Source organism: Zerene cesonia, chromosome 26 (genome assembly GCF_012273895.1).
Source record: "Zerene cesonia ecotype Mississippi chromosome 26, Zerene_cesonia_1.1, whole genome shotgun sequence".
In the NCBI taxonomy this organism is placed as follows: domain Eukaryota; kingdom Metazoa; phylum Arthropoda; class Insecta; order Lepidoptera; family Pieridae; genus Zerene; species Zerene cesonia.
In genome coordinates, this window is record NC_052127.1 from 4038223 (window position 1) to 4053257 (window position 15035).

The 15035-nt window shown below is 32.9% G+C and overlaps 2 protein-coding genes across 3 annotated transcripts in view; one reads left to right on the forward strand and one right to left on the reverse strand.

Annotated features, from left to right (window-relative positions):
* LOC119836893 (transmembrane protein 68) overlaps positions 1-13605 on the reverse strand; it is a 33137-nt gene extending 19532 nt beyond the window's left edge. Inside the window, exon 1 of one of the 2 annotated variants that reach the window (XM_038362338.1) lies at positions 13349-13605. In XM_038362338.1, the coding sequence (XP_038218266.1) occupies positions 13349-13406 (58 nt within the window). In that variant the 5' untranslated portion in view covers positions 13407-13605. Of the gene's footprint in view, positions 1-879; positions 1137-13348 lie in introns of those variants that run through there. The other variant, XM_038362336.1, reaches the window with a different exon arrangement.
* Positions 13606-13958: 353 nt separating this feature from the next.
* The window catches only part of LOC119837121 (divergent protein kinase domain 2A), a 2942-nt gene continuing 1865 nt past the window's right edge, over positions 13959-15035 (forward strand). Inside the window, exons 1-2 of the mRNA XM_038362626.1 lie at positions 13959-14678; positions 14802-14983. Coding sequence (XP_038218554.1) covers positions 14064-14678; positions 14802-14983 — 797 coding nt within the window. The 5' untranslated portion in view covers positions 13959-14063. The remainder of the gene's footprint in view (positions 14679-14801; positions 14984-15035) is intronic.

Consider the following 15035-nt stretch of genomic DNA (forward strand, 5'->3'; position numbering starts at 1 on the left):
ACAGATTCGAAATTCAAATGTAATATTTTTTTATAATTAAGTGTAACAGTATTTATGGCCAGACTAAGTATATTTAAACAATTTCACCTCTTTAAAAGGTCACAATTTATAAGAAAAAATATACATGTTAAACTTCAGTCAATTGTTATCTGACCGTTTTTTTTACTAGATATCGAAAACTTCAAATGACAACATAATATAACACACTCATGCATGATTATAAATAATTAAAGAAACATTGAGTCGTTGAAAGTTATATTTTTAAACAATAACTTTATTATTATAACGAAAACGTAGATGCTAACTTTTTCGGTTTTTTGAAACGGTATTTTAAAATTTTAACTTTTATTATTTGACAAGCATATTTTTAGGGTAATTTGTATAACTACAAGTGTGAGACTTCAGGCATGTTTAATAATACTTATATAAAATCACTTCGTTTAGTCAACTTTACCACTTGCCGTAGATTTGCTTCCCCGTATTTTTAACAGGATATTAATTAAATAAAGTCTTTCTAGTTTCACTTATATTTTTTATATATAATGTAATGATTTTTAAGTTTCGTAAACGATACTTTTAGAAAGAAATACCTATACTAACAAGGTTCTTTTAAACGTGTATGAATCTCATATTGCGATAATTTTTTCTAAAATTATGTAACAATTATCCCGCCCCGTGATTGAATTTTTTCTATTCTTTAAAAAAAAAATCCCATAAGTAACAATTATTTATAATTGTATTAGCGTCGATTGGGAGTTTTGTTTCTAGAGAAGAGCCGGCTCTTGAAAGCTCTTGCTTCATTCATTGATAAAAAAAAACCTTATCTTAAAAAGTAATATAAACTACCCGAAACAATAAAAATTATAACAAAATACATACTATAAAACATCCCCACGTAGAATCCGAAGACGGCAATCGTCAATTTCATCACATCGTTGGTCGCCTCCAAATCGAACTTTTTCAACAAATCACTCATGATGTACGCTTTCACCGTTCCCGCGTCGCACTGATTATCGACCATTTTTTTTTTTTAATATTTAAAAATCGAACGCGCCGATAACCCTTCGACCGTTACAGATAAAAAATAAAAAAAAAACAAAACAAAATGTGTATGATTCACACGGCTGCGCGTTCGAGAATGAAAGCGCTAGCTAGTGGCTGGACGAATGCTGACCTGAACACAATAATTATCTAACTGAAGCTGAACATGTTTACTTGATAATTGTATCGCTGACTCTAGGTCAGTTTATTTGTTTGACTATTTAAAATTGAGTACATTTTATCGTTATTGCTCGTATATGACCGCCCAGAGAGGGAATGTATTTCACATTGGTTCAGAATGCAATAAAACTCAATTTTCAACCGACTTCAAAAAAAGGGGAAAGGTTCTTCAACTGTATAATTTTTTTCAGTAATTAAAATAAACTAGTTCAATTGTAGATATTACAATGAAATGTATTACAATGTATTTATTTCTAAATATCTTGAAAATATATTGTGATTTGCATTGAATGGCAATTTCAATGTAACAAGCACAACATTAAATAATTGACACGACAACAAATTTAAATATTACCATTTACAGTAAGTATTTAGCCGGGACTATCACGCAAACGATCTTGCGAAAAGCGATTTTTTCTTTTTTTTTTTTTTTGGTTGACATTTGACATTTGACAAACCGAAATTCACAAGTAAATAAAGTGAGGGATGTCTATCTTATAATATATATATATATATATATAATTGGAATCTCGGAATCGGCTCCAACGATTTTCATGAAATTTTGTATATAGAGGGTTTCGGGGGCGATAAATCGATCTAGCTAGGAATCTTTTTTAAAAAATGTCATATTCGTGTTTTATCGACTTAAACTTACTTTTTTTAACAAATAGGAGGCGTTTGAGTAGTCCCAATTTATTATGACTCTTCCTGACATCTATTGGCGAATAATAATACTATTTTTTGGCGAATAATTAAAGTTAAAACAAAAAAAAATAATACCGAGCAAAGCTCGGTCATCCACGTACTTAACTATAACGAGTTACGATGTAGAATTTCATAAAGACTCTTTTTAATAAATGAGCTTATAATATATTACGTCTACTAAGCACAGGCTTTCAGTCCGCCGCGTTTTTTTTTCATTACATTACCATGAAAATCAGATGTTAAAACGTTTTAAAAAATCTAGGCTTTGTGTACAATGCCCTTACTTTTCCCAAACACTAAAACCATATTATCGCTCTTTTACGTCAAAATAATATGATGACGAAAAGACAAACAAACTCATTTTCACATAACTACATAGTATAAAACAATCACATTCTCTGACTGCCCCTAAGTCCCTATATATGCTTGAATCTTAAAAACTAAGCAACGGATTTTGATAGTTTTTTTTTTTAACACAGAGTGATTCAAGAGGAAGGTTTATGTATAATAACATTTATTAAACAACTCCGAATTTTACGCGAGCGTAGCCGCGCGCAAAAGCTTGTTTAGAATATTAGCAGGGATGTAGGTTTATGGGCGTGGACAATAACCAGCTCCCGTGGCCCCTCCACTAAAGCGGCTCGACCGAACACAATAGGGTTTTATAGATATAAAAGATATACTAGAACATTATAAAGCTGAAGAGTTTGTTTGTTTGTTTGAACGCACTAATCTCAGTAACTACTGGTCCGATTTGAAAAATTCTTTCAGTGTTACATAGCCCATTTATTGAGGAAGGCTATAGGCGAGGAATGTACCGCGGGCGAAGCCGGGGCGGACCGCTAGTATAACATATGGCTCCTCCCCCGAAGGCCGGGGTATCTATACAAGATTTTTCGAGTAAAAAAAAAGTATGTACACATTTAAATATGCAAATTAGTTTAACCAAAAAAAATCGTATTAGTCATTAATTATTTCGAAGTCATTGAATATTTAATATTATGACTATGTAAAACATACAATGTAACAAATATGTGAATCAATGAATTTTATTTAAGTTTTATTTTAAAGCTAAAAGTAATATACTTACGATTACATGGAATTAAAAATTATTTACAATGCTATAGCGCTGAAAAGTTGGTTAGTTTGTGCACGGTAATCTAAGGAACTAATGGACCACTGATTCAAATTAGAAATATATTTTTTTGTTGAATAATCCATTTATAGACAGTCTTAGCTAATAAGACAATTAACATCTATAATGACATGATACATATGACGATGTGGTAGTAATGATATGAACGGAAGAGTTAGTTCGACTGCTATTAGCTCAGAAACTACTGGACCGATTTCAATATTTCTGTCACCGTTGGCTATAAACGTGATCCTTGATTGCTATAGGCTATATATTATGTGCTTCTGGCAAAAAGCTATTAATGTATATAATAATCGTTATATTCAATTTATTATACTAGCTATACTATTTATTATACTAGCAGCGCCCCACGGTTTCACCCGCGTAAGTCCGTATCCCGTAGGAATATCGGAATAAAAAGTTGCCTATATGTTATTCCAGTTATCCAGCTGTCTACGTACAAAATTTCATTGCAATCGGTTCAGTAGTTTTTGCGTGAAAGAGCAACAAACACACACACACACCCTTACAAACTTTCGCATTTATAATATTAGTAGGATTCTTCAGCCGTCGTTATATACTTGGACACACGATCTCTAATGGAATGTTAAAATGCCTTGAGTAGCACCTCATTAGCATACTCTATGGCCTATGCCCATATTGCTTCTACTCCGACACATTAGGATGATATATATATATATATAAGAAATGATATAACAATATATAAGGGATAGAGGAAGTGTGAAATTACCATAGCTATTTTAATAAATAGTACCTGGGTGACCGAGCTTCGCTCGGTATTTTTTATTTTTTTTTTTGTTTTATTATAAATTGTGTTTTTTTGGAAATTATATTTAAATACGAATTAAATTGATATTACTCAAACGCCTCCTATTTGTTAAAAAAGTAAGTTTAAGTCGATAAAACACGAACATGACATTTTCTAAAAAAGATTCCTAGCTAGATCGATCGAATTGGAATCTCGGAATCGGCTCCAACGATTTTCTTGAAATTTAGTATACAGGGGGTTTCGCGGGCGATAAATCGATCTAGCTAGGAATTTTTTTTAGAAAATATCATATTCGTGTTTTATTAGTGTTTTTTTTTTTTCCTGACATCTATTGATGAATAATAAAACTATTTTGCTTCGTAGATAGCTGGACAACTGAAATAACACATAGGCACTTTTTATACCGATATTCCTAGGGGATACGGACTTACGCGGTTTCAACCGCGGGTCACAGCTAGTAACTAATTAAATAACACGCTACTGTGTTTGATACGGTGAGGGGGGGAGCCGGAGGTCCGTATTCTTTCCCTCACCCTTCCATCCCTCTTTGCCTTACATTAATTCCATTATTACCATCGTCAATCCTTCCCTTGCCCCTTTACTGGTTAAAACGGGCGTATTCTCAAAGATCCCACCTTTTCAAATTGTCATGAGCTCTATGGTGGTTGCTTACCACAAGGCGAACTATAACCTCAGTTGCCCGTAATTAGAAAAAAGAAGCAATTACAAACAAACTCATATTTGACATCTATCTATCGATCGATCGGTCACTAAAGATAACCCATAGTAAATAAACACACCTATATACCTAGCCACTATCACGTAATAACATAGTGAAGCACTCATGACCTACACCACTGATGAAATGCTTTTTAATCAGGTCTATCACAAATATAAACAACTATAAACAGTTATAGCAACTACGCACACACACTAATCAGAACATCTAATATGGTAATGGCTTAGTTATCAGGTGTCAGTGGATACTCGCTTATAAGGAAAACTATTTCCCTTTTAAGATTGTTAAAATAAAACAGATGAAATGCATGCTCATAAATAAGAAACGGTCATATAAATGCACATAACCCAAAAAAAAAACAATTAACTATATAATTTTTGCAGAAAAAATATATATGAAAAATTTCTTCGAAAAAAAAATTTAAAAGCTTTTTAAATAAATAGGTAAATTCTTAAAATGCAGGTGAGGGTTACTGGTCAACCAATTGCTATATACGTTTGTAGGTTTTTTGCTTCTTAAAAGAGGTAATTTAAACATTTTAAATAGACATTAAATTAAAATAGACCTACATATATACAGCTCTCGTGTGAGATCGAAGCTTCTAGAATAATAGTGAAAAATATAAAATCATATAAATCGGTGTAAGTAATGCGTATCAATATTTTTTTATAATATCATTTAGATTTATAAATTGGACCAATTACACGCCTTCGAAAGGTTTCTGTTTCTACTTCACGCCTAAACTTTAAACAATTTTTTTTATTTGGCGCAAAAACAGTTTAGGACCCGAGAAGGACCTAGAAGTTTTTGTCCGGGATATCTTAAGGGAGTCTGGCTATCGTTTGCTGAAATCAGTCTAGTAGTTTTTGTGTGAAAACATTAGAAACATACATGCAAACACACAAATGTCTCCTCTTTATAGTAGTATATAAAAGTCTGTGTAACCTCTAAATACTTTAATAGATTTATTTATTTACTCGCACCTAAAAAAACTCATATCAAATATTACATAATATTACCCTAATTCGATAGAATCCTAATAATATTATAAATGCGAAAGTTTGCAAGGATGTGTGTGTGTGTGTTTTTGTTGCTCTTTCACGCAAAAACTACTGAACCGATTGCAATGATATTTGGTACGTAGACTGCTGGACAACTGAAATAACATATAGGCAACTTTTTATCCCGATATTCCTACGGGATACGGACTTACTCGTGTAAATAAAATCTATCTACACTAATATTATAAAAAGAAAACCCTCATTATTTTATATATAACGGTATCCCGCAAAAACCACTGGCATGATTTCGAATTTTTTTTTACCACTAGCAAACATCTTCACCGAGTGAACAGCTAGTGTCTGATAGACGGATATAAGAATTACTCATATCGGTGTAGACAGACTTGCTCACTTGTTTTCCGATAGAATCAAATCATCGTATACTTTGACCCGTAGCCTGCTGCGATCAAGGATAACTCGCGTCGATTTTACAGAACCATTTGATGGCAACTAGCGAAGGTAATACGATAGTTAAAACCAGTTTGGTCATATTTCTAACGACTGCTTACATTTTAGATAGATAGATAGATAGATAGATAACTCTTTACTTGCACCAATACAAAAGGACAAATACAAAAAGGACACAAACACACAACACAATTACGTACAAATAGGCGGCCTTATCGCTAAGGTAGCGATCTCTTCCATGCAACCTTAGATTACATTTTATATTTGACGGATAAATAGTGCGGTTAATACTACTACATCTTTAATTAATGAGTTTTTAAATCATAGTTCATTTTCGGTTTACACGATGTAAGATATAGTACTATAATATGAAACACTAGCTTGGTTCGCGCCGGCTTCGCCTCTATTTAATTAGCTTGCTCAGAGATCACGTATAAATCCAATGGTGAAAGAATTATTGTATTCGGTAGAACAGTTGCTGAGATGAGTGCGATCAAACAAACAAACTCTTCAGCTTTATATTATTAGTATAGAAATATAGATTATACAGCAGAAAGTTTGTTAATTTGTCTGTTTGTTTGAACTGACTCACTTTACTGCTACAACAACAACTACAACGAACTTTTACCTTTAACGAAGTTTATCGAATTGAAAATTTATTTGGGTGTATTAGATAACCTAGACTCGCATAATTCATGTTGGCATTTCCAGAATAAAAAATATCCTATATATGGTCTCCAATCTATATCTACACTCAATTTCATTCAAATCGGATCAGTGCTTTACGCGTGAAGAGACAGGGTTACTTTCGCATTGATAATATTCATTGGGATTTCACGAATTTAAAAAAGCCACACAAGTTCACATAAACTTGAGTGTTTACATTCATCAATTACGTCGACAGTGCAAAGACCTCGTAATTAGTTAGAAACGTAAATATATTTTGTAATATCAAATAACGTACTGTAAATGCCAAAAGGTCGTTTATCTGTTGGGGGCAAAAACTGATTGCCGAAACCGCGACGACCGTGGCCGTGATTTGAACAATGGACGGAATATTATACGGCATGAATGTTGAATTGCATTTAAAATTATTTACTATTGTTATATATGTAAAGTGGAGAATGCCATACATCTACTCTAGGTGGTCTAGGTAGACCTCCAGGGTTGAGGCTGCTTGAGACGTGTTCAATTCGGGCCGCTCGCAGGAGGGTAGAGCGATTCCACCTTGCCGCTCTAATTCTGCGCTGGCCCGGTAACGTGCTATCATCGATGGGGTCGCGAGCGTATACTAAACAACTCCCGTGGCCCCCATACTAAAGCCTCTCGACGGAACACAGTGGGGTTTTTGTGGGTAGGAATCCGACATAACCCACGGCTCCTCTACCAGGGGGCCGTGGGAATCTTTGCAAGATTTCCCCTACTCTACAAAAAGGGCCTACGGGGAAAGGGCTCTGGGTTATGTAGGGCTCAGATTGACCAGTGCGCAGTGGACTACCGACTCCGGTGATCTGTCGAACGGCATTCAATTCCCGTAGGATTTATGTGTTTTTATCGCTCTATATATATTTTCTACGAGTATATTTGGGAAGAGTGTTTGAATCTAAAACACCCTTTTCATGATCATACATGTGTTCTATTGGAATACTCGTATTGCTGGCTAATATCATTATTGTTACTAACTATTGCTGGCTGGCCAGCTCTCTTCAGTGTTATTAGTTCAATACATATAAATGTTTACGTTAAATATTCATTTGTGTCATTTTTAATGCAATTGAGATTTGTGAGGTGATTTATTTTAATAATTAATCACAAATACTTTCCTTTTTAGAATCGGATGCCTGCCTACATGTGAAAAATATGCTCCATAAACACCGTTTTAGTTATGACCCGTTCCTTCGGGTCATAAAATGCAACCGCTTTACCCAGATACTTTAATGACAAAACTTTACTAGCACCAAAATTAAGCAATAAAAAAAATAAATAAACTGAAAATGGATAATTTCATGATGAAAAACGATAGGTATTTTTTTGAGATGGCGTTATATTATGTCTAGTGTATCACAGCAACTCCTTCCTATTCTTTATTTTAGCTATAGTTTGCTCTCATTCTTTGAGATGATGTCAAAATGTTCCTTAGTTTCTTATTTTTTAAATAATTTGCTTCTTACACGCTTCTATTAGCCTCGCTTGTTTCTAAGTAACAGACTCCTTACGACTCCATTTTGACCCACTTTAAAAGGAAAGATTTAATTTTGTACACATATCCAGGAAAGGTGACAATACAATTATTTAATGAGCTGATATTATCGTGTTTAGGATCGCCAGGATTAAATAATTTCCTTATATAAATATGCTCTATGTTGGATAAAATATGTAGCATATTTTATCATTAAACCGTGCTTTTTAATTTTGTAAAATATATTTATTACTATTAGGCTCATAATCCATCGAATTAAACTAGAAATTTATCAAGTCCTTACCTACTCTACTCCCGATCAGGATCTCGAGTAATATAACGATATTCTTTTACCTTTTTCCCTGTCATAATTCAGACCATCAACAATGTAATTATAACGACAAGCTAATGCGCGGTTACCAAGCAAAAAAATAAAAATATCCGTATAAGCTGGCTCGTATATTAACGTCCACCTAGACTGCTTATTACATAGCTTTATTTATGGAGTCATTATGTGCACACTTAGCAACACAGCCCCTGAGGTGGGACTGCGATAATGTCATCACAATATTGGCCACAGAAACTCAATGCAGTTGGTAGAAATTAAACCAAGACTTTATATCGGGGATTCGATCTCCAGTAGTAGAAAAATATGGTACATTCATTTAATAGATTGGTTAACGAAACAGAACATGATAAGCATATAGTATATGTTTTGCTTGATTCATATCTGTTTATTCCGTCCGATAAAGTATATCATTTACTTATATATCGAATACCATTCGTTGTAAGGCATCTCTTGTACTTTCTAACTCAAAGACGTACATCGTCACATCTATACCATAAAATAAAATTGGAATGTCTGTTTGTAATATTACAATAACGTTTTTTTACTAAATACATATAGATGTATATATACCAGTACATGTACCAAAATACATCACTAAACGGCGCTAGTTATAATATTTAAAAGTTGAAGAGTTTGTTTTTTTGTCTGCACTAATCTAAGGAACTACTGAAGTGATTAAAGAAACATTTCACCATTGGATGTGTACGCTATCCCTAACTGCTTTATATGTACCATGAACGAAGCCGGAGCTGATCGCTAGTGTTACATTTAACTGCAAAAAATATTCATACATTACATTTTCCAGGATACTGACATTTTAAACACCATATACGGCAAGGCAAGATGCATCTGCATTATCGCATCCTGCAGTCCACCTGTCGAGGCTGGTTTGCTGTTTAGGCTCGATATACATCTAGTCATAACATCCGTCCAGTCGTTAAGAATATCGTGGCGAGTAAATTATAAAATCATGATTTTATTACAGACTAGCTTTCCGCCGCTGGTTTCGCCCGCGTAGTTAGTTAAGTAATTTCTCAACTTCGCATGTAATATATGCAAGCATAACTACTATTTATTCATTATACATTATAGTTTCATACAAAATATTGCATGATGATACACAAATTTTGGATAGTTTGTAATGGCGCGAGTCTAATGGCTTCTTGGTTTACAATTTTAAAGCGACATATATACTTATCGAGATTTAACATTTAAAAGGTATATATAATATTGATGTAGGACAATGTTTGCGATTTTGATCGTCTCTTCAATAATTCCATTCTGCATTTCCGTATTATGCAGATGACTTTAATTCTATGTTAATAAAACAGCGATTTTAAATATAATGAATGTAGAGCTACAGTAATATTAGATAGTATTACCGTGGTATAAAGTGGACTGAACTTAAAATAACTACATAGTATGAAAGAAATTCGCTTTTCTGCCTATTCCTATTCCTATGTAAAATTACGCAACGGATTTTGATGGGGTTTTTTAATAGATAGAGTGATTCAAGAGGAAGGATGATATGTATATTAACATCTATTGAACTAGTCCAAATTTAACGCGGGAGAAGCCGCGGGCAAAAGCTTGTATACTTATACTTGGATTATATATTATTACAAAACAAAACGGACACGATCAGCTATATACAAACACTGCAATTACTGACTAAAAATACAAAATTAGTCAAACCCGAGAATCTGGTTAAATGACTTCGCAATTGTAAAACAAAATATAGGTACGTATAATAATTCAGAACGAGTTTAACGTTTGTTTACCATTGTGTTAAATTCAGCCGAGCATAATCCGAGTACACAATATTTGTTGAATGTTCACTTCGATCGTTATAATAGTAATAAAATATATATTAATGCTAACTGACCCGGCAGACGCTGTTGTGCCTTACTCATATCATCTAGGGGTATGAAAAATGGACGTTTGCCGATTGTCAGACCTACCTGATACGCACACAAAATTTCATGAGAATCGGTTCAGACGTTTCGGAGGCGATTCATGGTAACTCACATTGTGACACGAGAATTTTATTTATATATACAGATTATTAAGAGGCAAGGAGGTTTTGTTTATCCCGGGTCAACCAGGCGGAGCTGGTCAATGAATAAAATTCTGGCAACAATTTTAATAACCCTCTCATATAAAAACATTACTGTACTACTAATTTAACCATTTAAAATCATGATCCGATAAATAAATTTAACTCAATTTCAAGGATATCGAGGTTTTATCAGGAAATATTTACTTTAACATTACCTTTGAAGTATTTACACCTAAACCTTTAAAATAATTAAAACTAGCTTTCCGCGGATGCTTTACTCTGCATCTATTGAAAAATACACATTCCGAGGTTTCTCGCATTCTTCACGTTCCCGAGGCATTTCCGAGATAAAGAATGTCTCTCTCGGATTTCAAGCTATCTCTGTATCGAATTTCATTCAAATCAGTTCTGTGGCTTATACATGAATAAGAGACCGACAGAGTTACTTTGGCATTAGTAATATTAATAGGGACAACCGATAATAATACCTCTCTTAGAGCATTGCATTTATTTATGTAAAAAAAAACATTGTATTATATATGGTAAGTAAAACACTAACATTGGTAGCTTCATTCAGATTTCAAATGCAACAATAATTTAAGCAACTATGATAAGGACAACTTAATAAAAGTCTAGACAAAATGGTGCGTGTTGCATGAACCTTTATACACAAACATGTATAGTTATCGGTTTGCCCGGCTTCCCTCGTGGTACACATATAGCCTACAGGAGCCAGGGATAAGGATATCACCATTATATGATGCGTTCACTTGCTTGTTGAAGCCATTTGCGTTTTTTTAACTACCTACTGGGAGTTTTTGCCGCAGTACAATATGTGAATTGAAACTACATAATAATACCTATAAAGCAGTTAAAATTGATAACGACGCGTACCACACAAGGCGGTGATAATAAAAACAATAAGCAATAAAACGTTCTCGGTAAGAACATTCTAGGTTTTCGTCTACGTCTTGCGTGTTGTGACGCACTTCACCATTTGCCGTAATAGTTTTAAGAGCAGACGCTGTCCAAGTGGTGGGGAGAGGTCACACGGGACATGACACCTTCTAACCTCCCCCCCCCACACTTAAAGTTAAGCTTACAAAATGAAAAAAGCAATTGCCGATTTTTTTTCGATTGCGATGCATTTTTGCTGAAATGTAATGGTGCTTTTATAATGAACCAAATCGCACATAAAAGAAGACTTCCTATTTGTTATAAAATCGACAAGCTTCGTCCGCGCCTGTTCGAGATCTTGTTTAGGAGTGTGAATATTTCGCGTTAACAAGTATTTTTCACAAGAATGTATTATTACAATCTCTATTTAACAAATAAAGTAATAAATTCGCTGATTGTCGCCACTACGTAGGTTTCCACCTAAGTGAATATTTTTTGTATAATTATGGGTAATTAAAGACGAATAACTATATTCGCTTCGAATTGAAACAAGAAAAAATAATACGCTGGGTAATGACAACCTCCTTCGTATTTTGCGATATTGATAAAATGTCTTATGTTACATAAATTATTATGCTAAGTTATAGATATACCTGCCGAACAGTAGTAATATGCCACAAATCGCATTTGCGTTTAGATAATAAACAGAATTAGTGAGCAGGTATTTAATCTTAAGTATAATAAGATATAATTACGTAAATATTTAAGTTGTAATTATGTAAATATGGAATATATTACAGCTTATGTATACTCTATATTGATAATTAAATTCAACCTTTTATATCAATATGTACATACTTTAAAAACTGATTAATAGTTTGGTTTAGGCTTGCAATTCGGTTTGTGACCTTTTTTGTAAAAAAAAATTATTTGTTTTCTAGATAAGTATATGAATTCACAAGGTTCTTAGCTCACGAAGCATCTATTTAGGAATCTGTAACAACTCAGATATAACAGCAGACTAGAGTTCCATATATTTTTAAGGTGACATACAGTAAAAATAAGTAGTTAAGTAAATAAGTTAATTTATCATACTTAATTTTTTTCCCATGGTACATATATAGTTAGAGTCCAATGTAGGAGACTTTTCTTCTCTTTTTCCATATTCATAGATAATTTAAAAGTCTATTGTATATATTATAAATGCCTCAGACCACCCTATAGTTTATATTTAATAATAACATTGGATGATCTTCTTTTAGGATTGATTGAGAAATATGGTCTAATTAAACAATGAAGTGGGACAGATCTATATATACTGTTCATACCTTAAACCTTGTCAATATGATACAATATAAATTTTCCATTCATTAACAAATGTAGGTGTATTAGGAGTGTGAGAGACAAAATGTGCCACTTGTGAAATAGTTTTTGCTATTGCAATTGTGCATGTGATAAATATTTTAAAATGATTTCGAGGAAATTTCCCTTCATTCGATTTTTTTTTTTTTTTTGAGAATATAAACGTCCCATAAATTATATTCCAATAAGAAATTTTATTCACTAGGTATTAATATATGTTTAAAGAAAAATGTCGGCTTAAAAGATGTATAAGTAGATATTAAAATATTACATTGTTTTATAATCAGTTGTTCTTCGGAATATTATGACGCAATAATTAGAATAAAACGAGATCATTTCTTGTGATTCTGAGATGAGTAACAATAAATTTTAAAGGAATTTACAAAAAAATCGTATAATATAATCGTGTAGAAATTTTCGTTCATATTAAGAGAAACACTTACCAATCATATTGTAAAAACTTGCTGTGTAGTTATCCACAAAATACGAAATAAAACCCATTTTATCATAACATCGGAACGCAATCAAAACTTAGTCAAGTGTATTTATCGATTTGTTAAGTCTCCACGTACGAACCGGATTTCATTTAAAATTACAGAATATCAAATTACACCGTGCTTGCTTATTTATCACATGGAATCACATTTCCTTGAAAAATAGCAAAACAATCACAAAATATTCACACAAAAGCTCTCGCAAAACAAGTTATTTGACAATTCATGACAGTTTCACAGTTTGAAAATTGGGTATCTAATTGACAGTTGACAATGATCGACCTAAGATGCGTAGGCACGCATTGAGATCAGGCTATAATTAAAAAATATAGATTAAGTTTCACCAAAGTACTATTTTAATAACATCTATTCCTTTTTCGATTTAAAATTTTAAAAAGCAAAATGCTTTTAGATATCGATCGGTTGATTGTTGAACGAATATGTCAATTTTTAAGTTGACATTCCTACTTCACCACAGGCTTCATTATTGGCCTATCGGGAAAATATAAAAATAACGTTGATGATCGTTGATTTATTACAATTTACAATTATTGGGTACGATGACTGTAATTTAGTATATATTTAATTATCTTATAGTTTTTATATCACGCATTAAAAGAAAATTGAGAGTGTAGTTACCATAAACTAATAATGTTATTCAAAAATGCGTGAATTTATATATAAAAAAATGCTCCTTCGACGTAGATTTTGCAAACGCATTATAGTCATTGCAATTGTGTTTATCGCATCATTTTATGGGAGTGTACTGCTGTTCGGTAACTTGAAAGGGCCTCAGATTATACAATTAACTAATTTGGACCGTTGTCCCGCATGTTACGGTGTAACAGTTTGCCCCGAACTGTATTCTAATCAAATAATATTAGACAGTACTCATTGGTCAAGTATGTTTAATGTAAGGAATATTTTCTATGGTTACACGAAATCAAATCGAAGAGTTGTGTTAAAGAAGCTTGGTCACGATTGGGAATTTCGTGAGTTTGATGAGAAGATCTGTAAAATTATGAATCTCAGTGAAAGTTGTAATGTCAAAGCTTTATTGAATATATCAAACATTGATCAGAAAGTAATAGATATAGTTCAATATAACCTATCCTGGCCAGATACAGAACCAAGGAAAGGCATAGTTTTATGCCCATATGCATACAGTATTTATGACTTATTGCATCCCCTTTTAAATAATCGGAATGGAAACTACAAGTCTGAAATGATTAATATTTGGACAATGTTAAATATTAATCCAGAACCTATATTGTTACAGGTAAATTTAATTATTTCTACAAATATTTTTTTTGTTATCTTTATGTCTAAAGCATATATTTGTAAGTTTGGACACCAAAAGCCCATTCATACATAAGGTTTCATATCAACTGATACTTTTCAGGTAATTCCCAAAACAAAGGGTTGGCCTGTGCCTGCCTATGGGGGTGTGTGTGGTCGCCTTGAAGTGGTGGCATACGAAGGAGAATCATTGTCGTCTCTTGCTAATATTCCCTGGCTCAAAAAGTTGAAATATGCTCAAAAAATACTAAGTGCATCTATGGATTTTACCTTCAAACATGATAAGTAATGGATTTTCTAATTAGCAATCTGTACATAGTAGAAAAAAAATGGTTGC